At 45.0% G+C, this 26,661-nt stretch overlaps 1 protein-coding gene across 3 annotated transcripts; it reads right to left on the bottom strand.

Annotated features, from left to right (window-relative positions):
- Window positions 1–1,251: 1,251 nt before the first annotated feature.
- CEBPZOS (CEBPZ opposite strand) lies at window positions 1,252–26,611 on the bottom strand. Of its 3 annotated transcripts, XR_013276666.1 has the most exons (6): window positions 26,423–26,464; window positions 14,795–14,918; window positions 11,112–11,156; window positions 4,779–4,924; window positions 3,577–3,659; window positions 1,252–1,458 (listed from the first exon to the last, which is right to left on the bottom strand). XR_013276666.1 is itself a non-coding variant. In XM_077486449.1 (5 exons), the coding sequence occupies exons 1-4, from the start codon at window positions 26,477–26,479 to the stop codon at window positions 3,577–3,579; spliced, it is 255 nt and encodes an 84-aa protein (XP_077342575.1). In that variant the 5' UTR covers window positions 26,480–26,611; the 3' UTR covers window positions 1,252–1,458. The 3 variants fall into 3 exon arrangements, 2 of the variants coding, with proteins under 2 accessions (XP_077342575.1, XP_077342574.1); XM_077486449.1 differs by lacking the exons at window positions 4,779–4,924; window positions 26,423–26,464 and adding an exon at window positions 26,477–26,611; XM_077486448.1 differs by lacking the exon at window positions 4,779–4,924.
- Between the last annotated feature and the right edge of the window lie 50 nt (window positions 26,612–26,661).

Below are 26,661 nucleotides of genomic sequence, written 5' to 3'. Positions count from 1 at the left end.
TGTTTGACAAAATAGTTGTCCTGTATAGAGGGGAGTACCTCTCGGTTCCAATCTTTGCTTTTATTGATTTGAAAGGAGGGGTAAGGGGAGAGAAGAATATCCTGCCGTTTTACCTCTCAGGCTCCCTAGTTTAGATGGAATACTTCTCTTCACTTTTGCTTTAAGAATTGAAAATTCTGCGACTTGATGGATTTTTTATTTTTTTTTACTTTTTTTTTATTAGGGCACCTGTAAAGATCCTGTAAAGGACCTATAAAAAAACGTACCCTTCGTCCCTTTTTTCCGATCTCTATATAGCGTAAGAGGGGCAGGAGGACACGTAGAGAGAGAGGAAAAAAAAAAACGCATAGGGAAAAAAAAAAGGGGGATGCAAGATTATTATTGCAGTTTTTTTTCCCTCATTAGTAAAACTCAACCTCTCACTTTGTCCTGTTTAGGCTCTGATGCACACAGAGCATTTGTATTTCTTCTCTGAACGCCTTTTACTCCTGGTAGGAAAAAGCAGCTTAAAAAGTGCTCCTAAAGTTGCTCCTGGTGTGAAAAAGCAGCCTAAAAAAATGCTCCTAAAGCAGTGTGTTTAGGCATTTATAGATTCCAATGGCCACAGTATTACTTTATTCTGGCCATTGGAATGAATGCTCAAGTGCTTTTTCTGCTCAAAAGATCCTCTCCTGAATGTGCTGGTGATTTTTTTTTTGGTTTCTGCCTGTAAACTCCTATGTGTGCATGGACCCAGGCTAACAGATGTGCTTTTACAGGCAGAAAAGAAAAGATAAACACCTGTAAAAGTGGCATTTTGAAGCCCTGTGTGCATGAGCTGTTACTGTTATAAAGAGTAAAAGTGAAGAAAAATCACTAATTTGGGGTTTTCAGGCATTATTTAGAACAAGAATAGAGCAGAAATCTACCACTGGGGATAATAGTTCTGGTGACAACTGGGAAATTTCCCACTTTGGAGGGATTTCATCTCACTTCTGCTGGAACAATGGGCCAGAAAGAGAAGGGGGATCTCCCCAGTGGGATACAGGTGACAAGGAGAAACTGACAGGGGTTATAACCCTCCCTTACTCTATCCAGAATAAAATAAAAATAAAAATCCTTCACTTCTATTTTAATCCAATGCAGGCATAAATCTTCTCTCCTTAACCAATAGATGGTACTGTGCATTTAAAAAAAAATCCTAGAAGTCATAGGATGCCTGAAATAGCATAAAGCTTCCCAGACAGAAATAAAGCAGAAGTAGGCAACTAATTAATGTCTGATTTTCCAGGGGATCTTGTTGATATATTGAAGATTTATGCAGATCATTAAGATACAACAATTTTATACACATATCCCAAATAAAACCAAATATCTATTGCTTCTTTGTCTGAATCTGCAATTCTTCATCGATTGACCCGGGATATGTTGTGTGTTCATCCTGAACATAGAATATAGAAACTGAAGAATATATAATGCCTGAAAAACAGAGAAATGTGCAAGAAATTATTATTTAATTTATTTTTTTGATGTAATGATTTTGAAATGACAAGCAAGCATTTAGAAATTACACAATTTTGTCCTAAAGTGGAACTTTACATACAAAATTAAAAAGTGTGTGAACAGGCACGTTCATTTGTCATTACAGAAGACAATATAGGGCATATTTATTAAGCTGTGAGTGTGACTTTCACCAAGTATTCACTGGTGGTGAATCACTTTCATTTAAAACACATTTAACTGGTAGATTCATAAATGTTTGGTAAAAGACATATTAAGTGCCCTATAAATATGTCCTCTTGGCCCTGCAATAAAGGAATCTCGCAGGCCTGTTTGCAATCTTCTGAAAAAAGTACATTAAGTGGAGCATGTGCAGCACATAGTACATTTTTACGGCATCTGCCAGGATGAATGATGAATTCCTGTGCATGTTTGAGTTACAGCATCCCGTACAGCCAAAATGACAGTAAATCCTGAACCCCGAAGAAGAAGACTGGGCCAAAATATTGGTGCTGGGGAGGGAGTTCGGGGACAGTGCTGGAGGGGTGAGCAAAGTTGATAAGTTCAAGTTCAAAAAAATAATAATAAATAATGGACATGTTTTTGCAAGTAAAAAATTTGCAATTATTTTTTTTTTTTTACACTTGAGCCTGCAGAGCATTTTTCTCATGATCAGTGGATTTCAAGTGCAATGCCAGGATCCTGCAGACAGTGGAATATGGGATTTCTAGTTCATTCATACACAGAACTCTGGCTATGCCCACACAGCTACATCATTCATACACAGCCTTTCTGTTTTTAAACTGTGACAGTGGGGAGAAGATCCCCTGCCCACTGTCATGTGGGTGGATCGGGAGGTGTGGGAAACTACTGTATAGTAACATGTAAATATGGGTGTAACATGTTACTACAGATGAACTTAGCCTTTAAAGTATTAAACCATCAGTAGGCCAAGCCCCAAAATGTAAGATTTATAAAACATAATTTACAGATCTATATTATGGTCAACTAAAACCTAACTGGACAAAATAAAAAAGGCATGCCAACAAATAATACAGAGAGGGAGAGCTTTATCATTTACAAAACAGCTAGGCAGTGCAAAACTTGAGCTTCAGAAGATTTTTACCCCAAGGACATTTTTTTCTATTTAGCACTGCGCTACTTTAACTGGTAATTACGCGGCTATGCAATGCTGTACCCAAATAAAAATCTTTAAATTAAGCACTTACCATGAGGCTAAAATTTAAAATATCTGTTTTTAACAGTTTAATTGTTCTCAGTGCCAGTCCAAACTCCTCAGCCTGGCAAGTAAAATTCAGAGAACTGCTGCTATTTGTGTGGGAAAGTACCAGTCTAACATGATCCTTGCATAGTCAGAGCTAAACCTCTGCAATCAGCAGCACCCCCTACTCCCTCTAACTTCCTAGTGCCCAATCTGTAGCCCAGGGGCTGTTTGAGACCCTTTGGCATTTACTGTGCAGGGTCCTTTAGGGCCTTTGCCGAAAGTAGTATGTGTTTCCCTTACGTAGGTTCTTACTCAAGTCAGTAAAAAAAAAAAAAAAAAAATCTTCACATTGGTGTTTTGGTTTATTTCTTTTACATTATTATTGATTTCTGTGCTGTTCATCCCTTTTTATAATAGATCTTGTTGAGAGAAGTATCAAATGTGGCACAAGTCATTTTTAAGGGATTCTAAAGAGTACAAATGTGGAGGCACTGATTTCTTTAAAGGGGCTGTAAAAGCAGTGTTCTCTAGCGGTCTCATTTAACATGTCTCCAGTCTGATTGTCTCCTGAAGCATTTCCCCAGTCTTCAACAACACCTATTGCATGTTTGGTCATGCATAATATCTAACCATCTTCTGTCGCATGTATGCAGTCTCTGACCATCTCATGGTTCATGTCTGCTGCTTCTGACAGCTTTCTGTAGCAATACATTCACTGCATATTATGTGCGGCTTTCTGGCAATGTCAGTGGCTGCATTTGAGGGCTACTGCGCTAACTTGATACATTTCCCAGAGTTACATGTTTACGTTTTCATTACCCATGTCATAGATGCAGTATGAAGAATTGGAAAAAACAAAACAAAAAAAAAACCTAATTAGTCTTTGCACTCCATGCTTGTTCATCCTTTTCCCGTTTTCCATGTACTCCAGCCCATTCGTTAGATTTATAATACACTGCAAAAAAAAAAAAAATTACACAGCCAGTTACTTGTTTAAAAACAAAAGACCTGGCATGTATTTAGAACTTCACCTTCACCTAATTTTTCCAATGATCCATAGTCTTCATCTCAACATTTCTACACAATTTTATGGTATGTAGATATACGTGGGCTAAAATTTCTAGCCTTCATCTGGGAGTACTAGTTACCTGGCTACATGGCTAGTTCCCTGTGGCTTCAGTGCTTTATGAATCACTGACCTGTACAACATGACTAACATTGGTTAGTTAGTTTCTAGTTCTTTTCTCACCCATTGTGTGTGTGTAGCACCCTCAAATGTGTTAGAGTAGGTAGTGTTAGGTTTTTGTCAGTGCAGGTAAAATGTTTTGGCTTGGCTGGCAGCCAAGCCTGTGTTTTAATCTGGGTTGGGTGAGTGATCTAGGGAGGGCTGGTATGACTCTGCAGGCAGCATCTCAGGGGGCAGGCCGCCTCAACTACTCAGTCAGCCCACCTGGGCAGGAGAGTATGAAGTTGGAGATGGAGTGCTAGGGGGTTTCCTAAATCAGTCTGCAGTGTCTGACAGGTGACACCGCCTGTCAAACTCACCTATTGAGATCAATGGGGCTATGCTGGGATAAGCTTACAGTTACAGTGCAGTGCTAGGAGGAGGCAGCAGTAGCCCCCTCTAAATGCCTGTTAGCTGTTGCTATACCCCCTCTGAAAAGCAATCCACCTCAGGTCCCTTTTCAGAGGGCGATAAGCATTAATGCCAGTGTGAAAAAGCACTCACAGAAAGATTGAGCATTTCCTCACAGCAGCTATGAAAACCTAAGTGTAGTCATCTCACCACCAGAAGCCCTGAGCAATATCAGAAAAAAATGTTAGCTGGTTTAACTCTCCAGCATCATCTAAACACTGAAATATTAAATTTCAGTGGCCTGAATTTAAAGGTTTACATATCTGTCTGTCTAATTTTAAAAAACAATGATGTACTTTTTACTTAGCCATTGGATTGTACATCTTGCAAGGGGAGTGAGACTGACTGACAATATCATTGACTAACCGACAATATAAAACTTTTCATGCCAGGTAAATATACTTTTAAATGATAAAAAAAAAATCAAGTTAGACTTACCGGTAACTTGTTTTCTAGGAGTCTTTCAGGACAGCACCTTCAGAGAGTGGCTCCACCCACTTGTCAGGAAACACACCTTCACCAATCTTTAAAAGGAGACTCCTTCCAATTTATCGCCAGTAGTAGTAGAGAACATCCAGCCCAAGCTGGAACACATAATCAGAATATGGTTAGTCACAGCATAATGATTTAAAAGAAGAAGGGCAGGTTGCTGTTGTCCTGAAAGACTACTGGAAAACAAGTTACCGGTAAGTCTAACCTGATTTTTCCCTTAACGTCTTTCAGGATAGCACCTTGAGAGGATAAAAGAGACTTACCCACTAGGGAGGGACCACAGCCTGTAAGACCTTTCTGCCAAAAGCCTGCACGCTTGCTGACAGAAGATCCAGTCTAATGACAGACAAACGTTAGGTAACTTGACCATGTAGCCACCTTACAAATTTGATCTGGGGTGTCACCAGCTATTTCTGCCCATGTAGTGGACTGAGCCCTGGTAGAATGTGCTTTAATTCCCAGCAGGGGAGTTGGCCCTGACTGAGAGTAGGCTGCTAGAATAACGGATTTAAGCCATCTAGCTATTAACCCCTTTGATGCTTGGTGGCCCTTCTTTTTCCCAGATAAAAATACAAACAAAGAGTCCAAAGACCGTAAGTCCTTTGTAACTTCAAGATAATGTAATAAAGTCCTTCTTACATCCAAATTGTGCAATAGCCTTTCTTTCTCCCCTAAAGGGTTTGAGCAAAAGGTTGGTAGGATGATCTCCTGCGACCTGTTGTGGGCTGACGCTACCTTTGGCAAAAACCCCCGGATCGGTTTGGAGTGTAATCCTATCCGTGTAGATGGATTAAAAGGGTTTTTTTTAACTGATAGGGCGTGCAGCTCACTAATACTCCTTGCCGATGTTATTGCAACCAAAAATAAAGCTTTAAGAGTAAGATTCTTCAGTGAAATTGCTTGCAGTGGTTCAAAAGGTTCCTTTGTGAGTGCTTGTAGGTCCACTGATAGACCCCAATTGGGAAAATGCTTAGCTGGAGCTGGTCTGGATCTAGTAAGCTCCTTGAAAAATATAGTAGCTAAGGGCTCAGAAGAGACTGGTCTTTCCAGAAAGACTCCTAATGCGACTACTTGCACTTTAAGCGTGCTGACTGACAAGCCTTTGTCTGCACCATTTTGAAGGAATTCTAAAATCAACAGCAAATATTCTACCAATCTATTATTTATTTATTATCTACTACTATTTGTAGACTTTCCAATATTTAGCATAGATTTTTCTGGTTACTGCTTTTCTACTGGGAAGTAAGGTTGTGACAGACCTTTGTTTCTTAACAACTGCTCTTCAGATACCAAGCGGTGAGGCTTAGACTGGCCACTTCCAGATGATGTATCGGACCTTGTAGAAGCAAGTCTTGCCAGAGAGGCAGCTGCCAAGATGATTTGACTGCCATCTGCAGAACGGTGGTAAACCATGCCCTTTTTGGCCAAAATAGAGTGATTAGAATTACTGCCACCTTCTCCCTCTGTATCTTCCTCAATACTAACAGGATTAGTTGAAACAGAGGAATCTGTCTATACCCAGATGAAAGTTCCAAGGCTGTATTAACACATCTGTCCCCTGGGAACTGTTGTTTCTGTGAATGGAGAAGAAAACTGGGAGTTGCGTATTTTCTTCTGATGCAAACAGGTCTAATTGTGGCTGGCCCCAAGCCCTGGTGATCATGCCAAAAACTGGATTCAAGGTCCATTCTGCCTCTTGAATCCGTATTCTGCTTAGAAAATCTGCCACTACATTTAGAGTGCCTTTGAGGTGCACTGCTAATAAGGACAATAAATTATTTTCTGCCCATTCTAGAATCTTTAAAGCCAGTAATTGAAGGGTTCTGCTTCTTGTACCCCCTTGCTTGTTCAGGTAGGCTATGGCAGTGGCATTGTCTGAGAGAACCTGGACATTGGAGAGAAGGCATCCAATGCGAAGGCGACTGCCCTTAGTTCCCTCCAATTTGAGGACCTTTTCGCCTCTGACTGGGACCAAACTCCTTGTACGAAGTTTTGACCCAAGTGCGCCCCCCATCCCCACGCGCTGGCATCCGTCGTAATCACTTTTTCTATTGGGAAAGACCATAACAGGCCCTTTGACAGATTTGCCTGATTTCTCCACCACCAAAGCGATCGTTTGACTTTGATGGGGATTTTTACCTTTGCCTCCAGAGATTCTGTGCTGCGATTCCATGCTCTCAGGAGGAAACTCTGAAGAGGTCTGAAATGTAACCTTGCCCATTGAATGGTTGCCATGGTTGAGGTTAGGGTTCCTAGGGCTGACATGACTCGTCTGACTGATAATTCCTGATTTGTCTGTAAAGAGGCTACGCCATTCTGAACTTTTACCTTTTTCTCTTCTGGGAGAAAAACTCTGTGCTCCACTGAACGGATTTGATACCCCAGAAATTGTACTTCCTGGGCTGGATTGGAGTTTGCATATTTACAATCCAACCCAAGGCTTCTAGATGACCGTGGGCCTTTCCTGAGGTCCTCTAACAACTTTTCCCTGGAAGGGGCAAAGAAGAGCAGGTCGTCCAGGTACAGAATTACAGTGATCCGCTGCAAGCACAGAGATGCGAGAGCTTCTGCCATCACCTTCGTAAATCTTCGTGGGAGAGAAGAAAGGCCGAAGGGGAGGGCCTTGAATTGTAGGTGCAGAACCTTGTTCCCCATGTTTATCGCCAACCTTAGGAATTTCTGGGATTGAGGGACTATGGGGATATGCAGAAAGGCATCTCGAAGGTCGATTGATGCCATAAAGCATTCCCTTCTCAATAGGTTTTTGACCACGAAGATGGAGTCGAAATCTTACGAAACCTTTTGTATCTGTTCAGCGGTTTCAAGTTGAGGATTAATCAAAATCTTCCGGATGGCTTTTTTATCAGCAGTATATGGAAATAGAATCCCTAATAATGCTCCCCCTGTGGAACCCGAGTCACAACCCCCTGATCTATCAGATCCTTTAACAGGTTCTAGGGCCTTTGTTGCATCTCTTGGTAGGTTTGTTATAAAGTACCTTTCTGGGGGGAGATCCGAAAATTCTATTCTGTAACCTTGGGCCAGCATGCACAGAATGTACCAGTTTTCCTTTATGCCTGTCCAATAGGGGAGAAAACCCTGAAGTCTTCCTTCCACCTGTAACCGGCTGTCATTGCGTCTTGCTGATCGACACAGGAGGATGGAAAAGGACATAGCCTTTGCCCTTTCCCCTCTGCCCTTACCAATTTTTCTTTTTCTCGTTAAACTGGTTTTGTTCCTGAGCCCTTTGAGGACAAAAAAAAACAAAAAACATTTGACTGGCTGTTTCTTTTTCTTGACAGGAAAAGATTTCTTTTTATCTGCAGTCCTGTCAAGAACTGAGTCCAAATCGGGGCCGAACAATAAAACCCGTAGGAAAGGGACCCTGCATAATTTGTTTTTAGATGCTGCATCCCCCGGCCAGGTTTTTAACCACAGAGCGCTTCTGACTGAATTAGTAAGGGCTGTGGCTTTTGCAATCATCCTAATAGATTCAGCTGATGCATCTGAGACATGGGCTACAGCTGCTGACAAGGTTGAAAAAGAATCAAGGATTTCTTGCTTAGAAGAATCAGCTATTGTGTGAGCCTTAAGCTGATTCACCCAATACTCCATATTCCTGGAGACGCAAGCAGTTGCCATTGCTGGCTTGAGGTTACCCATGATGGATTGCCAAGCCCTCCAACTGGCTCTGCATTAGCCTGTGGAGTGGGAGGAACCACCTCTCTGAGGTAGGTAAAACGGTGTAGTAGGGAGCCTGGTCTCTCAGGGCAGCACCCTGAGAGCTCATAACTCCCCACTGAGTGTTCCCTTCCGGAGGAAACACAAAAACTGGTGATAAGTGGGAATGAGCCTCCTTTTAAAGATTGGTGGAGGTGTGCTTCCTGACAAGTGGGTGGAGCCACTCTCTCAAGGTGCTGTCCTGAAAGACGTTAAGGGAAAAAATTGTTAATAAGAAGACTGCCAGAGCTAGTAGGATTTTGCAGTGCATACAATGAAACCCATTGTTACCAGTCCTATATCTATTCCAGTATGCCACACTGCACTGAGAATGAAACTCCAGCCAAAGCTATTTGTTAGATTCACAGCCAAGTTGTTTTGGAGGGTTAAGCAATAGTCTCCCTAATGAGGCCTTGGATATATTGGGCCTAGAAAATGGTTGATCCTGGAATTTTATTTTTATTACGGTGTAATTAAGAGCTTCTTTTACAGTACTTCTTCATTCAGAGGACATAAACAATGCACCAGCCTTGGGTTGATTTGTCTGTGTCAGAGGTCTGGACTGATGAATTTTATGAGACGGGTGGCCTATGGGTGAAATTCCAATTTTCTTCTAATTGCACACCTGGTCTTTAATCGTGTCTTTAGTTTTTTTTTTAAGTTTCTCTATGCTTCTCTTGGTTAAGTTTATCACATACATTATATGTAAAATGGATTGTAATGTGCTCCTAACAAATTTTGGATGCCAGTATTTGCATATGGCACTTGGTCTGTTTTAACGAATATGCACTGCAAATACTGTACCACTGCTTATGCACTATAACTTCATAAAAGTTCTCTTATAAGTTAGTAATATCTCACAATATCATAAAATGTGCAGTGCTTACATACTGTACTGGCAGCAAACCAGCAATATCATAAAAGGTATAGACAGATTCCTGGACAAGATATTTCTGTTAGTCAAGGGCAGGGCTCAAGTCCTGTGGGAACGCATGGGAATGGAGTTCCTGTACTTTTTCCACAACAGGAACTCCGTTCCCGTTAGCAGCCGCGTCCTGCAAGACTTTGAAGTATGTGAGCTGTGTGGCAGGTGCTACACCAGCAGCCGCTGACACAGCTCGCAATAGTAAGTGCCGCACACCTGACCATTCAGGCATTGCCAGTAGGGGGCCCCATGACAGCTTCTGCTTCGATCTACATGTCAATCACAGCTAGCTAGTAGATCAGCTCCCTGCTGAGATTGTATTTAGTCAGACCTCTCGTGATGCGCTCCTCCCCGCCGGCCCCTCCTGATTTTCTATCTCCTCACCCCCCCCCCCCCCCCCAGTCTCCTGCATACTTGCTCTGTGTGTCCCTCTGAATCCCCCCTCCTCTATCTTCAGTGCCATATGATGAGAGAACCCAGAGGAGGAGCACAGCTATTCTGCTCACAGGACATGCAGGTAGAGAGGTGAGCTGAGGGAGGAACATCAGTTTGGGGTGGTAAGCTGAGCACAATACCTGCCAAAGTTTAATGCCAGGAGGGAAGTTTATGTGGAAATATGTAAAGGGTTGGAATAGCAGCGGGTGTGTGTTGGAGCCCTGCAGAGTTTGCAGCCCCCCAAGCTAACATACATCTCCTAAGCAGGAACACATCACTATCTCCCTAAGCATTCTGTCCAGATAATGTGCAGTTCATTTATGACCTTTCCGTTTAACCCTTTGTTATCCAAACTCTGTTCAATGAAAAGTGTAAACTCACCACATAAACACTCTATATACAAAATAACATTCCCCAATAAAGATCAGAACATGATGTTCACATTTGCATGGAAGCACAATTGAATGAATGCTGATTATCCAGAGAATTACCGTATTTATGTTTATGTTTATTGAGGATTGTTTTTTTATGTACTAACAGTTATTAGCTTCATACACACAATACGAAAATTGGATGAAAAATACCACTTTTGAAGCGTTCGTGCATATGAGCGTATCATTTTTTTTTTTTGGTGAGGAAGTGGATCTTGGGTGGGAGTTCCCACACTTTTTTCCCCAGGACTTGACCCCTGGTCAAGGGTATTGCCATTGGTTTGCTTACATTGATCACATTTATTACTGCTATGATGTTATCAATCAGAAATTTGACATTTATAGTTTTGTTTGCGGTGGAACCACTCAAAATAAATTACGTTTATGGCCTCATTTGAGGTGGAGCTAAACTCAGATTATACCATAACCTATTTTAACCCTAAATCAGTTGGACTTTCTGTCTAGTGCTGTACTATAGTGCTGGGATCTTTATGCAGAAAATGCAACAGACTGGCTGTTCAGACAGAGGCAGCCAATGAATGGCACAGCCTGCATGCAGACCCTGTCCTGTGCTGTGGCTGATTTCTGGAAATAACACTGGAACTGGAGTCAAAGTGAGCCTGGAATTAATACAGGGCTGATTTTCCCACATTTGGTTATAGTAAATACATAAATTCCAAATAGGTTAAGATGTGAATTTAGTTTTGGTTTGTTTAAATAATATTTTACATTTTTATTTTTTATAGTACATCTGAAATATGCACTTACGTTCTAAAACAGGGGGTAACCTTCTGTTCATTGTGTACCTAAAATCTTAACATAGAAAAAGCTAATAATTAATAGCAATTCATTAATAGCAATTAAAATCATTATTATAAAAGTTGACATAGCACAACTACACTGCACATGATTTAGTGGGGAACACCATGTTGTTGTTTTGAGTAAAAATGTAGCCCATTCATTACTATGATTCTTTTTTACTGCTCTTTTACAAAAATGTGATAATAAAAAAGATTGTCGTAAAGGTTTAGTGTAGTGTAGTTTAGTAGTTAAAGTAATTGTAAATCCATATTTTTTTTAAAATAACAAACATGTCATACTTACCTGCTCTGTTCAATGGTTTAAAAACTCAGCAGCCCTGATCCTCCTTTTCTCAGGTCCCCCGCCGGCGCTCCTGGGTTCTCCTCTCCGCTTACTATGAAGTTACTTGTGTGGGCTTTCTCCCAAGCCTAACGTCCATGGTTCCCTGCTCCCTCATCACTGGCTGTAAGTGACAGCAGCGGGAGCCAATGGTGCTGTCTCTGAGCCTATGAGGAGGATGAGAGCCACTGCTCTCGTGCACAATGCTGGATAGAGATCGGCATAAGTAAAAGCCGCTGGAGAGGGGAGCTGCAGATTTTTATTTTACCTTAATGCAGAAAATGCATTAAGGTAAAAACCTTCAACTGCTTCAACCTAGAACCACTTTAAGAATTGCATTTACTATAGAGGTCTATACATCTGTCCAAAAAGAGGGAAAACTGAGGAGGATAAAGGGACAGAGGGGTGTGGTTCCAAATGAGGGACAGTTGGGAGGTATGCTGTACAGTGAGCCCCCCCCCCCCCCCCCCGCTTTCCTCAGTACCGTGATCAACCTCTCCCTGCACTTTCCCCTGTACAGTGAGCGTCCTATTCCTGTGCTTTCCCTGTACAGTGAGCCCCCCTCTCCATGTGCTTTCCATGTACAGTGAGCTCAATCTCCATGTGCTTTCCATGTACAGTGAGCCCCCTCTCCCGGTGGTTCCCCTGTACAGTGAGCCCCCTTCTCCTTGTGCTTTCCATGTACAGTGAGCCCCCCTCTCCCTGTGCTCTCCATGTACAGTGAGCCCCCTCTCCTTGTGCTCTCCATGTACAGTGAGCCCCCTCTCCCTGTGCTCTCCATGTACAGTGAGCCCCCTCTCCCTGTGCTCTCCATGTACAGTGAGCCCCCTCTCCCTGTGCTCTCCATGTACAGTGAGCCCCCTCTCCCTGTGCTCTCCATGTACAGTGAGCCCCCTCTCCCTGTGCTCTCCATGTACAGTGAGCCCCCTCTCCCTGTGCTCTCCATGTACAGTGAGCCCCCTCTCCCTGTGCTCTCCATATACAGTGAGCCCCCTCTCCCTGTACAGTGAGCGCCCTTTCTCTGTGCTCTCCATGTACAGTGAGCCCTCTCTCTGTGTGCTTTCCCTGTACAGTGAGCCCCCTCTCCCTGTGCTCTCCATGTACAGTGAGCCCCCTCTCCCTGTGCTCTCCATGTACAGTGAGCCCCCTCTCCCTGTGCTCTCCATGTACAGTGAGCCCCCTCTCCCTGTACAGTGAGCGCCCTTTCTCTGTGCTCTCCATGTACAGTGAGCCCTCTCTCTGCGTGCTTTCCCTGTACAGTGAGCCCCCTCTCCCTGTGCTCTCCATGAATAGTGAGCCCCCTCTCCCTGTGCTTTCCCTGTACAGGGAGCCCACTCTCCCTGTGCTTTCCCTGTACAGTGAGCCCCCGCTCCCTGTGCTTTCCCTGTACAGTGGGCCCCCTATCCCTGTGCTTTCCAAGTACAGTGAGCCCCCTTTCCCTGTGCTTTCCATGTACAATGAACCCCCGCCCCCTCTCCGTGTGCTTTCCCTGTTCAGTGAGCCCCCTCTCTGTGTGCTTTCCCTGTTCAGTGAGCCCCCTCTCCATGTGCTTTCCCTGTACAGTGAGCCCCCTCTCCATGTGCAGTGAGCCCCCTCTCCCTGTGCTTTCCATGTACAGTGAGCCCCCTCTCCCTGTGCTTTCCATGTACAGTGAGTCCCCTCTCCCTGTGCTTTCCATGTACAGTGAGCCACCGCTCCCTGTGCTTTCCATGTACAGTGAGCCCCCTCTCCGTGTGCTTTCCCTGTTCAGTGAGCCCCCTCTCCATTTGCTTTCCTTGTACAGTGAGCCCCCTCTCCATGTTCTTTCCCTGTACAGCGAGCCGCCTCTCCATGTGATTTCCCTGTACAGTGAGCCCCCCTCTCCCTGTGCTTTCCCTGTACAGTGAGCCCCCGCTCCCTGTGCTTTCCCTGTACAGTGGGCCCCCTACCCTGTGCTTTCCAAGTACAGTGAGCCCCCTTTCCCTGTGCTTTCCATGTACAATGAACCCCCGCCCCCTCTCCGTGTGCTTTCCCTGTTCAGTGAGCCCCCTCTCTGTGTGCTTTCCCTGTTCAGTGAGCCCCCTCTCCATGTGCTTTCCCTGTACAGTGAGCCCCCTCTCCATGTGCAGTGAGCCCCCTCTCCATGTGCTTTCCATGTACAGTGAGCCCCCTCTCCCTGTGCTTTCCATGTACAGTGAGTCCCCTCTCCCTGTGCTTTCCATGTACAGTGAGCCACCGCTCCCCCTGTGCTTTCCATGTACAGTGAGCCACCGCTCCCTGTGCTTTCCATGTACAGTGAGCCCCCTCTCCGTGTGCTTTCCCTGTTCAGTGAGCCCCCTCTCCATTTGCTTTCCTTGTACAGTGAGCCCCCTCTCCATGTTCTTTCCCTGTACAGCGAGCCGCCTCTCCATGTGATTTCCCTGTACAGTGAGCCCCCCTCTCCCTGTGCTTTCCCTGTACAGTGAGCCCCCTCTCCATTTGCTTTCCTTGTACAGTGAGCCCCTTCTCCATGTGCTTTCCTCTGCATAGTAACCTCCCTCTTTGTGTGGTTTTCTCTGTATAGTGAGCCCCATTTCACTGCACTTACCTCTGTACAGTGACCTTTCAATGAGCTTTCCTCCCTCTGAGCTCCCTCTCTCTGTGCTATCCCTGTACATTGAGACTCCTCTCCCTGTAATTTTCCTGTACAGTAAGCCCCCCTCCCTGTGCTTTTCCCTTTACAGCAAGCCCCCCACCCTGAATTTTCCCAGGTGTCATGCTATTTTGGCTTCAATACTTTCTGAGACACCGACTTAATGAATAAACATGCATTTACTTCTCTGCAGCACTGAAAAATCTGAACACATAAAGGGGCAATTATGATTACACAAATGCAAGTATATTTAACAACATGCATTCACTGGAGAAAAAACCACTGAGCCCTTCAGTGACTGTGAAGGGTTATTGAACTCTATGGAAAAGTGATGGATGATTAAAAGATGACATAAAACACGTGGAACATGCTGTCTGCCTTCTAATTCACGATGATTCCAAACATATGCGTACAATTGTGTGACTTCTATAAATACCGCACCACACTACTGAGAAAGAAGTTAGCAGACGGGACTAGACCCGTCCATATTTAGGGGTTTCCTTCAGCTCTACTGGATCTATTGACTATTCTGGCATTGAGTTCATACAAGGTAACATCTGCTCAGAAACAACTTAATATGGTCCATTTCAATTGTATTACTTGGATCTCCATACACTAATTTTTACATAGGTTGAAAAAAGGCATACGTTGATTTAATTAAACCAATAAACACATAATTTTGAAACATGAAAACACTAACCTTGGCTTGAATCCATTTTATAGTACAGTACATATACACCAACTAAGCCTGCCAGTTCAAGAAGAATCACACCCTTAAAGAACTTCTTAGCTATGGGTGGCATGCCTTGAGCTTTCCTTTGAATCTGTTAAAGAAAGGTTTGTTGTTGGACATTTGAGCACATTTTAGTACTGAAGATTAAAGTAAGTCTGACACAAAGGAATATATAAGAAAGAGTAAGCAATGTTGCTCTTTCTTGTGTGTACAGTATTAGGTATTCAGGACCTGATTTAGAAGAGCAGCCACCATCCAGCCAAATTATTTATGTATTTTAGTCTTGCTGTCTACCAATTCCCACCTCAAGCTATTATTAGGTTGTCTCAGTAGCCCCAGTTTGGTTAACAAAGGGATATGTAGGATGCCAATCATGCCACAACTAACTTTTTTTCTAATGATGCTAGTTGCCTTTCATTTATGCTGATTAAGGATTTAACACATTCAGAGTTGTCAATCTGGTAAAAGCATGCAGCCATTGACGTCACCTAATCAGCATACTTGTTCTAGGTTAGTGACTCTTTGAAGCCAGAATATCAGAATGACATGCAGACGATTAAATGTTTTATATAAAAATAAGAAAAAGAGCCTATTGATCTCAATATGCATTCTGTAAAACCTAGTTCTAATGAATAAAACGATCAGTTTTCATGCTCCCCACTATCCACGCCCCAACGCTGCTCTCGATGTTCTCTTCCACGTCATGGCATTTCCTGGTGGTTACAAGATGCCTACATAAATATGTGTTGAAATGGCAACTGGTAGCCATCAGCAGATGCCTGTGTGACAACACAGGAGTACAGTGTTTTCAACGTTAAGTGCCTGATCGAGAACCTTCATGGCAGGATCACAAGGAATAACTTTAACGAGAACTGAAGATTTCTAAACTACATTAAAGTTTATACAATTTAGTGAAAATGAATTCATTTTAGTGGTTGGGTTTACATACATTTTAATTCACAAAAAACAATTGTTAAATGCTACAAATGTTTTGTCTTTGCCTGTTATTCTCCTTTATACTGGCTTTTCAAAATAACAAATGCAATAATTTAATGTTTGGATGAAAAGATTAGTGTATTATAAAACTTTTGGTACTTGAAGTGGAATGTACTGTAAATCCCTACTCTTCTGAACCAAATTGCCAGCAAGTAGATTTTTTTTTCTTTTGCCAAAGGGACTTTGTATACCTCTTGTACCAGAAAAAAAACTCCTTTATCTTTCTTTTTAATTGTAAACTGTCGGTTGTGCATGCAGAATGCAATGTATACTCTCAACATCTGTAAAATGCCAATCCTCTGCTGAGTGTTGGGTCAATGAAACGCCTGCACATACCTGTTGGTATTATACCATCAATGGCAGTCCAATGACAGAAGAGAGAAGAAACCAGTCTATAACAAAACGTTGGTGAAAATTGCAGTGTTGATAACAGGGAGAATGGAACTTACATGGCTAGGTAAGTGAAAATGAATGCCCTGTACACACGATCGGACTTTCCGACAACAAAACCATGGATTTTTGTTTGAAGGATATTGGCTCCAACTTGTCTTGCATACACACGGTCACAAAAATGTTCGCCAACAATTATGAATGTAGTGACCTACAAGACCTACGTGATATCTCCATTTATGAACGCTAGTTTTACAAGACCGATCACTTCCGGCTCCGTACTTGATTCACGCTTGATACATGCGTGGACTTTTGTCTGACAGACGTGTGTACATACAATTGGAAAGTCTGAGAACAAATATTTGTTGGCGGAAAATTTCAGAACCTGCTAGCCAACCTTTGTTGGCGGAATGTCCGACAACAAATGTTCGATGGAGCATACACACAATCAGATTTTCCGCCAACAAGCTCACATGCAACATTTGTTGTTGGAAAATCCGATCGTGTGTGCGAGGCATAAGAGGTAAATGTGCCATAGTATGCAAGTATACCTTGCAGACAAAAGCCCCCTGGGGATCCTTGGCAGCTCAGTACTGCTTTAAATAGTGCATTTTTAATCGATGTTTTTAATAGTACATTTTTAATAGAGGCCTATACATCAGAACAAAAAGATGTTCAACTGAGGAGGAAAAAGAGAGGGCTATCTGGAAAAAAAAAAAGCTAACTTTAGAGCAAAGGCTGAGAGTTATTTAGAAAACATGGCTTCCATCCTGTACACATAAACAATATAAGCTAATAGTAAAATAAAACTAGGTACTCATTGATAAGATTTTACTGAAAAGACCTTCAGACCAAGGCAGTTCTACTACTTGGAATAAACGTATGCTACTAAAGATGAAACTTAGATTATTTCTCTGAGTGTGGACAATAAGGCTAAATTACTATAGGAGTCAAGAATATTCACACAATAAATTAGGTGAAAATTTACTTCAATCATGTAAAATGTGAATACATGTTTATTTTATTTTTTTCTGCGCATGACTGGATAACCAAAGTGAATATTGACACTAGGGATGAGCCGAACACCCCCCTGTTCGGTTCACACCAGAACTTTTCGAACGGACCCCAAATTCGTACGAACGTTAGAACCCCATTGAAGTCTATAGGACTCGAACGTTTGAAATTAAAAGTGCTAATTTAAATGGCTAATATGCAAGATACTGTCCTAAAAAGGGTTTGGGGACCTGTCTCCTGCCCCAGGGGACATGGGTCAATGCCTAAAATGTTTTTAAAAATGGCCGTTTTGGCGGGAGCACTGATTTTAATGACGATTAAAGTGAAAAAAAAAGTGAAATATTCCTTTAAATATCATTCCTGGGGGGTGTCTATAGTATGCCTGTGAAGTGCCACATGTTTCCCGTGTTAAGAACAGTCCCTGCACAAAATTACATTTAATGGAAATAACGTCATTTAAAACTGCTTGCGGTTTTAATGTTATATCTGGTTCCTGCAATATGGTTGAAAATCATTGAGAAAAATGGCATGGGTAGCCCTCCCTGCCCATTACCAGCCCCTTTGGGTCTTGTACAGATATTAAGGGGAACCCCGTACCCATATTAAAAAAAGGAAATACGTGTGGCCCCCAGGCCCTATATACTCAGAACAGCAGTATACAGGTGGTGCAAACAAGACAGGGACTGTGTAGATTTGTTGTGTTAAGTAGAATCTGTTTGTAATTTTCAACTGGTACATTTTTAAAGTGTAGCTCCAGTCAAAAAATCTATTTTTAAGCTTTTTGTAAAACATAGGGAAGGGCTATCACCCCTGTATAATTTGTTTTGCCGTCTGTCCTTTTTCATCTCACTTGCTGTTGTCTCCTTCCGTTTGCAAGTAGGAGATGTTTGTAAGTTGGATGTTTGAAAGTAGGGGCCTGCCCTATATGCTCTGCAGAAATGGCGGAACAAGGTGTTAGTTTTGCCACAACATTGTAAGCCCTCAAAGTGACTCTTGGTGGGCGCTGGAGCGCCCTGCTGTGAACGATTATATCAAGAATTGTAATTACATGCCATTGTTGAACAGTGGTAGAAAAATTGACCTTTGGTGGTTGTGGTGCTGGTGCCACATCACTATAAGTCCTCACAGTTACTCAGGGTGGGCACAGGAACGGGCCCTCCTGTGAAATATTATATCAAGAATTGTAATTACATGCCCCTGTTAAACAGGGGCTGAAAAATTGGGCTGCTGGCACTGGTGCTGGTGCCAGAACACTGCAACCTCTCCCATATACTCTAGTTGTAGTGCAGGAATGAGCCCTGCTGCAAAGCATTGCATCAAAAATTGTAATTAAACGCCCCTGTTAAACAGGGGCAGAAAAATTGGGCTGATGGCATCAGCCAGAACCAAAAATGTTCTTCCAACATATCAGCAGAGGAGAAGAGGATAGAGAATCAACATAACAGGACAGTCACTCAGCATCAGCATAGGCAATCTTGAAGGGATGTGATATTTCAAAAAAAATTATTTGGTTACATCAGCTTCAAGTGCTTGGTAGCTGTGGGTGATCCAAGACTGATTCATCTTGATGAAGGTCAGTCGATCAACTGATTCGGTGAATAGGCGCACCCTGTGATCGGTAACAAAGCCACCAGCAGCATTGAAGGTGCGTTCCGAAAGAACGCTGGATGCAGGACAGGCCAGTAGCTCAATTGCATACTGTGCAAGCTCTGGCCAGTGATCCATCCTCAAGACCCAGTAAGCCAGAGGATTTTCGGTGGGAAAGGTGTCCAAGTCTGATCTTGCCCCTAGGTATTCCTGCACCATGTAAATCAGATGCTGGCGATGGTTGCTGGAACCGATCATACCTTGGGGCTGCGGACTAAAAATTGTCTGAAAGCGTCGGTCAGACGGCCACCTTCTCCACCTCTCCTTCTGACCGATGCCTCAGCAACACGTTGTCCAGGGCCAGGAGTTTGTAACCTCCCAGTCTCTGGGAACACGTTGCACAGACCTTTCTGCAAGGCCTCCCGGAGATGTCTCATCCTCTGCTCCCTCTGCGATGGCAAGATAAGGTCGGCAACCTTACCCTTGTACCGTGGATTAAGGAGAGTGGCCAGCCAGTAATGATCCCTCTCCTTGATCCGAAGAATACGAGGATCCTTCCGCAGGCTTTGCAGGATCAGGGAGGCCATGCAGCGTAGGTTAGCTGAGGCATTCGGTCCAGAGTCCTCTGGGTCACTAAAGGACAACATGATCCGCAGCTACCTCCTCCCAGCCACGTACAAGTCCACGGGTTTCTTGGGACTGGAAATCATCCCTACAAGACTGCTGCTGCTGAGTGCCAGCCTCCAACTCCATGCTGACACAATCATTCTCCTCCTTTTCCTGTGTGATAGGTGGCACAGCAGGAACACTGTCTGGATAAAGGGGGCCTTGAGAGGCAAGGAAGTCCTCCTCTTCCTGCCTCTGTTCTGCCTCAAGTGCCCTGTCCATTATTCCACGCAGCGTATGCTCCAAGAGGTGGACAAGAGGTACAGTGTCACTGATGCATGCACTGTCACTGCTCACCATCCTTGTGGCCTCCTCAAACGGTGACAGGACAGTGCATGCATCCCTGATCATGCCCCACTGGCGTGGTGAGAAAAATCCGAGCTCCCCTGACCCTGTCCTGGTGCCGTAGTCGCACAGGTACTCATTGATGGCCCTCTGCTGCATGTGCAGCCGCTGCAGCATGGCCAACATTGAGTTCCACCTGGTGGGCATGTCACATATAAGGCGGTTCTTGGGCAGGTTCAACTCCTTTTGGAGCTCAGCCAGCCGAGCACAGGCATTAAATGATCAGCGGAAATGCACACAGACTTTCCTGGCCTGCTTCAGGACATCCTGTAAGCCTGGGTACCTGCCCAAGAACCGCTGCACCACCAGGTTAAGGACGTGAGCTACACAGGGCCAGTTGTCCCTGTCAGAGGGCGGAGAGGAGGTTGGTGCCATTGTCGCAAACCACCATTCCTGGCTTAAGCTGGCATGGCGTCAACCACCTCTCGGCCTGCCCCTGCAGAGCTGATAAAACATCCGCCCCAGTGTGGCTCCTGTCCCCCAAACAAACCAGCGCAAGCACGGCATGGCATCGTTTTGCCTGCGTACTTGCGTAGCCCCTGGAACGCCTACGGAGCACCGCTGGTTCTGAGGACAGAGCACTGGAAGAGGCCATGGAGGAAGAAGAAGAGGAGGGGGGAGGAGAGAGGTGTGTCACAACCAATAGTAGCATTTTGGAGGCGTGGTGGCCTTGTCCTGCATCCTTGTCCTGCATCCTTCCCAGCTGCCAGAAGAGTGACCCAATGGGCCGTGAAAGACAGGTAACGTCCCTGTCCATGCCTGCTGGACCATGAGTCAGTGGTAATATGCACCTTACCGCTGACCGCCCTGTCCAGCGAGGCAAGGACATTGCCTTCCACATGCTGGTAGAGAGCCGGAATCACCTTCCGTGTGAAAACGTGGTGTTTGGGGACCTGCCACTGAGGAACCGCACATTGTACAAACTCACGGAAGGGGGCCGAGTCTACCAACTGAAAAGGCAGCAGTTGACATGCTAGCAATTTAGCCAAGCTAACATTCAACCGCTGGGCATGTGGATGGCTGGGAGTGAACTTCTTTCGCCGGTCCAGTAGCTGGGGCAGGGACATTTGTCTGCTATAATCGGACGTGGGTGTACTGCTAGCAGAGTGCCCGGAAGCACTTGGCTGTGACATACCTAATTCTACACCTTCATTCCTCTCAGAGCAGGTTTCAGAGAGGACTGAAGGTCTAGTGGGGTTGGAGATCCCAGCTGATGAGGAGCAAGGAGAGGTCCGCTTTGTTCTTTGGTGTGGGTCTTTGAGGTACGCTTGCCAACGAGCTGCATGGCAGGTCAACATATGTCTGGTCAAGCATGTGGTGCCCAAGCGGCTGATGTTTTGGCCACGCGAGATACGCTTGAGACATATAATGCAAATAGCAGCGGTGCGATCTGATGCACTCGTCTCAAAAAAGGCACACACCAAAGAACTTTTAGAATAACGCGCAGAGGCAGCGCCCTGCACAGGCGGAGCTCTGCGGTGTGATTCAGTCGGTGTGCTGCCCCTAAGCTGGCCCTCGGAAGGCATCCTGCCTCGTTGGACATGTGCCTCCTCCTCCCTCCTACCAGGCACCCACGTGGAGTCAGTGCCCTCATCATCCCCTCCCTCTTCATCGCTGGAGCAAATCTGGCAGTATGCTGCAGCTTGTGGAACATGACTGCCAGATTGCTGTCCTCCTTGAGCATCGCCTCTCTCTGCGCTCACGCTACTGCCTTCCTCTAGCGGAGTATCATCATCAGAGCCTACAAAACACTGGGCATCCTCCTGGAGCATGTACCCAACACTGTGCTCAAAGAGTTCAGGAGACTCCTCAGGAGGACATGGTGGGTCTAGGGAAGGAGTCACTGATGATGACATTGAGAGGAATGAAGACGATGCGTTGGCAGCTGCTTTACTAGTACCCTGAGCCTGGGTGAGAGAGGATGAGGAGGATGAAGAGGGCTTGCTCATCCACTCTACCAAGTCGTTGGCATGTTGCGGCTCAACATGTCCAGCTGCCGAAAAGAAGGACAAGCATGTCCCATGGCCACGTGCTGATGATGATGATGCACCGCGTCCACGACCAGCACTGTTGTCTCTAGACACAGAGCCTGCTTGCCCTCTTTTATCGGCTTGCGCCTGTCTGCTTCTCCTTGCTGGCCTTCCAGACATGGTAATGGCCTGAAGGGAGACGGGAAAACTAGCAATTGGGTAGTGTATATTGTGCTGGAGGCACACACAACATCCACTAACTCCTGCAGATGGCTCAATTAGAGAAGAGCTATGTAGGTAGATATAACGGTGTATACTGGGTTCAGGGCCCGCAGACAGCACGCACAATCTCCTACAACTGACTGCAAGCTCTATTTAAAACGAGCAAGATAGCTAGCTATATAGATGGATATAGCGGTGTATACTGAGTTCAAAGCACGCAGACAGCACGCACTACAGAAGAGCAAGAATGCAAAATCGGCTGATAACGATCGGTGTATACTGTGTTGAAGGTACACAGAACACCCACTGACTCCTACAGACGCCAACACACTACACAAGGCCGCCGCGCTGGTGGCCTTATATAGTGTGGGGCATGTACTACACAGCCCGAGCTATGAATCATGGCTCTCCTCGCTGCCGGCGCTGTGATTGGCCAAGCATGCGGGGTCACAGTGCATGCTTGGCCAATCATGAGTCAGCAATGCACTGCGATGGCGCAGTGCATTGTGGGCCGTGAGCGCCACACGAATTTGGCGCGAACGGTCCATAACGTTCAGAATTCACCGAACGGGCGAACAGCCGATGTTCGTGTCGAACGTATGTTCGACTCGAACACGAAGCTTATCCCTAATTGACACACTCCTGGAGTAAATGAGCCTCAGTATGTCACTCCCTTGGGTGGCCCTAATGAAAGAGTTGAGGTAACTCCCTCATCCAATGGTCAACCCCTCACATTCCTACTATCCACCTTTGCCTAACAGTACACATCTCTTTTACACGTTCTCCAACTTTAACCTTCTCCAAAATTTGTACTCCGTCATTTCTTTTGGTCATATGGTATTACAGTCTCTTCTTTTTTTGTGTTCTTTTTTTTACCTCTGCATATAAATAATTTAAAACATTTTAGGGTTCTGGGGAGAGAAAGATCCACCCACACAGGAAAGACACATACATGACTGACTGGATTATATTATATTTATTGTAATGTGATGTATGTTCCTAAAACCCTGGCAAACATTCATACCATACCGTATGTATAGCCAAAACCCTTTTTTATTTTTGTTTAGTTTTGGATAGGGTAGAAAAGGTTTAAAAATCCCCTGCCAGTTTATTTTTTGCTGTCTGTTTGTCATTGGGGAAATTTCCCTCACTTTCTGTCCAAGAGACATAACAGAAAGTGGGAGGAAATCTCCCAAAGTAAACTCTCTTAAGCTTCATACACACGGTACAATTGTTGGCCAACCTAGCGTCTGATTTTTGTCTTAAAGTGGTTGTAAACCCTTACAAACCACTTTGACCTACAGGTAAGCCTAGATTAAGGCTTACCTGTAGGTCCAAGAAATATCTCTTAAACCTATACGGTTTAGGAGATATTTGCCCGAAGACAGGCACCGCTGTCTACGGCGCATGGTTTACTTCCTCTTTAAGTGCGTGTGCCAGGATCTTGTCTTGCATACTAACGGTACACAATTGTCGTGCAACAAACACGAACGTAGTGACGTACTACGAGGAATTTCAGCTCTTGAGTGCCACCCTTTAGGCCCCTTCTGCCAATTTTGTGTTTGGTGAGCATTGATCCTGAGCATGCATGTTTGTACTTTGTGCTCGACTTTTGTGTGACAGATTTGGGTACTGACCATACGAAAATCTGACAACAAAACGTTATCCACCGAAAATTTACTAGCCTGCCATCCAACATTTGTTGGCTGAAAGTTGGACAACAATTGTCGAAAGGAGCATACTAATGGTCAGATTTTAGGACCACAGTCTGTCAACAGACATCTTGTGTAAAAGGCTTTAGACCTCATACACACTATACAACTTTTGTTGTCTGATTTCCTTTAGACTTACCAAAACCATGTAGTGCAAGGGCCTGCTTGATTGCATACAAATTCAAACTCCTAATGTTTGACCCATTATCTGTTTTTGGTCAATCTAAAGGAAAAAAATCTAAAGAGAAGTATATAGTGTGTAATGTTTGACCCATTATCATCAGAGTTTAGCTTGCCTTCTTCATTCATAAAACTTACACTATTTCTTCCCAGTATACAAAGTGTTTAATGATTTACTGATGTGAATCCTGTTAAAAATCTGTTTGTCCTCCTGTCATAGAGAACTAATTCTATCAACGGATGAAATAAGCGAGCAGTGATGAGTGAATGTTAATGAAAACTCCAGTGTGCTACCACAACCTAACCTCTAAATCAAGGGTATTGAATTAAAATTCACGGAGGTCCGATCATTTAAATCTTCTTCCAGCAGAGGTCCGAATCTCATGTTTGTCCAATGACTCACCCCCCCCACCCCAGTTTCCTCTTCCCCTTTCCCATCACATCACCCCCCCCCCCAACAGTGTCCTCTGCCCCTCTATATTATTTTCCCCCACAGTAGGACCCTTTCTCCCTTTATATCACCTCCCCCCCCCACAGTAGAGATTTCTGCCCCTTTAATTCACCCCCACAGTAGAGATCTCTACCCCTTTACTTCACCCCCACAGTAGAGATCTCTACCCCTTTACTTCACCCCCCCAGTAGTCCTTTCTGTCCCCCTTCTGATTCCCCCCCCACACACACACACACACACAACAGCATGCCCTGCCCCTTTACATCACCCCCCACGTAGTACGTCCTGCCCCTTTACATCACCCCCCGTAGTCCGTCCTGCCCCTTTACATCACCCCCCCGTAGTCCGTCCTGCCCCTTTAAATCACCCACCCGTAGTCCATCTTGCCCTTTTACAGCACCCACCTGTAGTCCATCCTGCCCCTTTACATCAGCCCCCCCCAGTAGTCCATCCTGCCCCTTTACATCATCCCCCCGTAGTCCGTCCTGCCCCTTTACATTACCTCCTTGTAGTCCGTCCTGACCCTTTACATCACGCCCCCCCTCCGTAGTCCGTCCTGCCCCTTTACATCACCCCCTCCCGTAGTCCGTCCTGCCCCTTTACATCAGCCCCAGTAGTCCGTCCTGCCCATTTACATTACCCCCTTGTAGTCCGTCCTGCCCATTTACATTACCCCCTTGTAGTCCATCCTGCCCCTTTACATTACCCCCTTGTAGTCCATCCTGCCCCTTTACATCACCCCCCAGTAGTCCATCCTGCCCCTTTACATCACACCCCCCGTAGTCCATCCTGCCCCTTTACATCACCCCCAGTAGTCCATCCTGCCCCTTTACATCACACCCCCCCGTAGTCCATCCTGCCCCTTTACATCACACCCCCCCGTAGTCCATCTTGCCCCTTTACATCACCCCCCAGTAGTCCATCCTGCCCCTTTACATCACCCCCCCTGTAGTCCGTCCTGCCCCTTTACATTACCCCCCTGTAGTCCGTCCTGCCCCTTTACATTACCCCCTTGTAGTCCGTCCTGCCCCTTTACATTACCCCCTTGTAGTCCGTCCTGCCCCTTTACATTACCCCGCCTGTAGTCCGTCCTGCCCCTTTACATTACCCCCTTGTAGTCCGTCCTGCCCCTTTACATTACCCCCTTGTAGTCCGTCCTGCCCCTTTACATTACCCCGCCTGTAGTCCGTCCTGCCCCTTTACATTACCCCCTCGTAGTCCGTCCTGCCCCTTTACATTACCCCCCCTGTAGTCCGTCCGGCCCCTTTACATCACCACGTTGTAGTCCGTCCGGCCCCTTTACATCACCACCTTGTAGTCCGTCCTGCCCCTTTACATTACCCCCTTGTAGTCCGTCCTGCGCCTTTACATTACCCTCTCGTAGTCCATCCTGCCCATTTACATCACCCCCTTGTAGTCCATCCTGCCCCTTTACATCACCCCCTTGTAGTCCATCCTGCCCCTTTACATCACCCCCCCCCCCTGTAGTCCACCCTGCCCCTTTACATTACCCCCTTGTAGTCCGTCCTGCCCCTTTACATTACCCCCCCCCGTAGTCTGTCCCACCCCTTTACATCACCCCCCGCGCCAGTCCATCCTGCCCTCTGGGTCCAGATGGGACAGTGGCTTGGTCCGGATTTAGACTGCTGTCTGCAATCTAGTGATGCCTGCTCTAAATCAACAAAATTAAAAAATCTCTGACCTGCAGCAAACCCACAATGTGTTCCGAAAAAAATAAGCAATCTCAAAAGAGTGTTGTGCTGCTCAAATCAACAAAAAACAATAACCAAATATAAAAATACTACCAAACATATATCATAACGTGATAACATGCCATCAATGTTGTGAATCAAATTGGCATTAATGCTCCACCCCACTATATAATAATAGGTGTAATACTTTATTTCCATGCTGTCTCCTTTACTCTCCTTGGTTCCTGCCTTCCTGGTATAAATAAATGACAATAAAAGATAACCAACGTTTATATGTAAAGGCGCTTACAGCAAGCTAACTGCAATGGATATGATTTACAGCAGCCCATTGCTGATATTATCTGACCTACACTAGGAGCCCCTGTGATCTCTTCCACAGTTCCCATAACATTGCGAGCACTCACCATGGTAGAGAGCAGCAAGCACCGCCCAGATCCAGGAAGCGGTCATATACCATAGGAAGTGATATTCGCCATCACTGTAAAGGGCATTCATAACCTACAGATAGGTGAATTCTGTTATTATTCAAATGTTTAAACATACAGTACAATCACAAAATGCCTTCGCTAAGTAATACACAGGAGCAGAC

Source organism: Lithobates pipiens, unplaced genomic scaffold, assembly GCF_037356315.1.
Source record: "Lithobates pipiens isolate NorthernLeopardFrog02 unplaced genomic scaffold, aLitPip1_a1.2 Scaffold_18, whole genome shotgun sequence".
In the NCBI taxonomy this organism is placed as follows: Eukaryota; Metazoa; Chordata; class Amphibia; order Anura; family Ranidae; genus Lithobates; species Lithobates pipiens.
Note: the sequence above shows the minus strand (reverse complement) of the source record. Positions and strands in the feature narration are given on the sequence as shown.

Excerpts from the sequence above, each read along its gene's own strand:
- CEBPZOS (XM_077486448.1), bottom strand. The coding sequence starts at position 26,458 with ATGGGAACTGTGGAAGAGATCACAGGGGCTCCTAGT. Across the intron at positions 14,919-26,422 it reads AGATCACAGGGGCTCCTAGT|ATTCAAAGGAAAGCTCAAGG; the intron begins GTAGGTCAGATA and ends TTTCTTTAACAG. Across the intron at positions 3,660-11,111 it reads GTTACCCCCTGTTTTAGAAC|TGTATTATAAATCTAACGAA; the intron begins GTAAGTGCATAT and ends TTTTTTTTGCAG.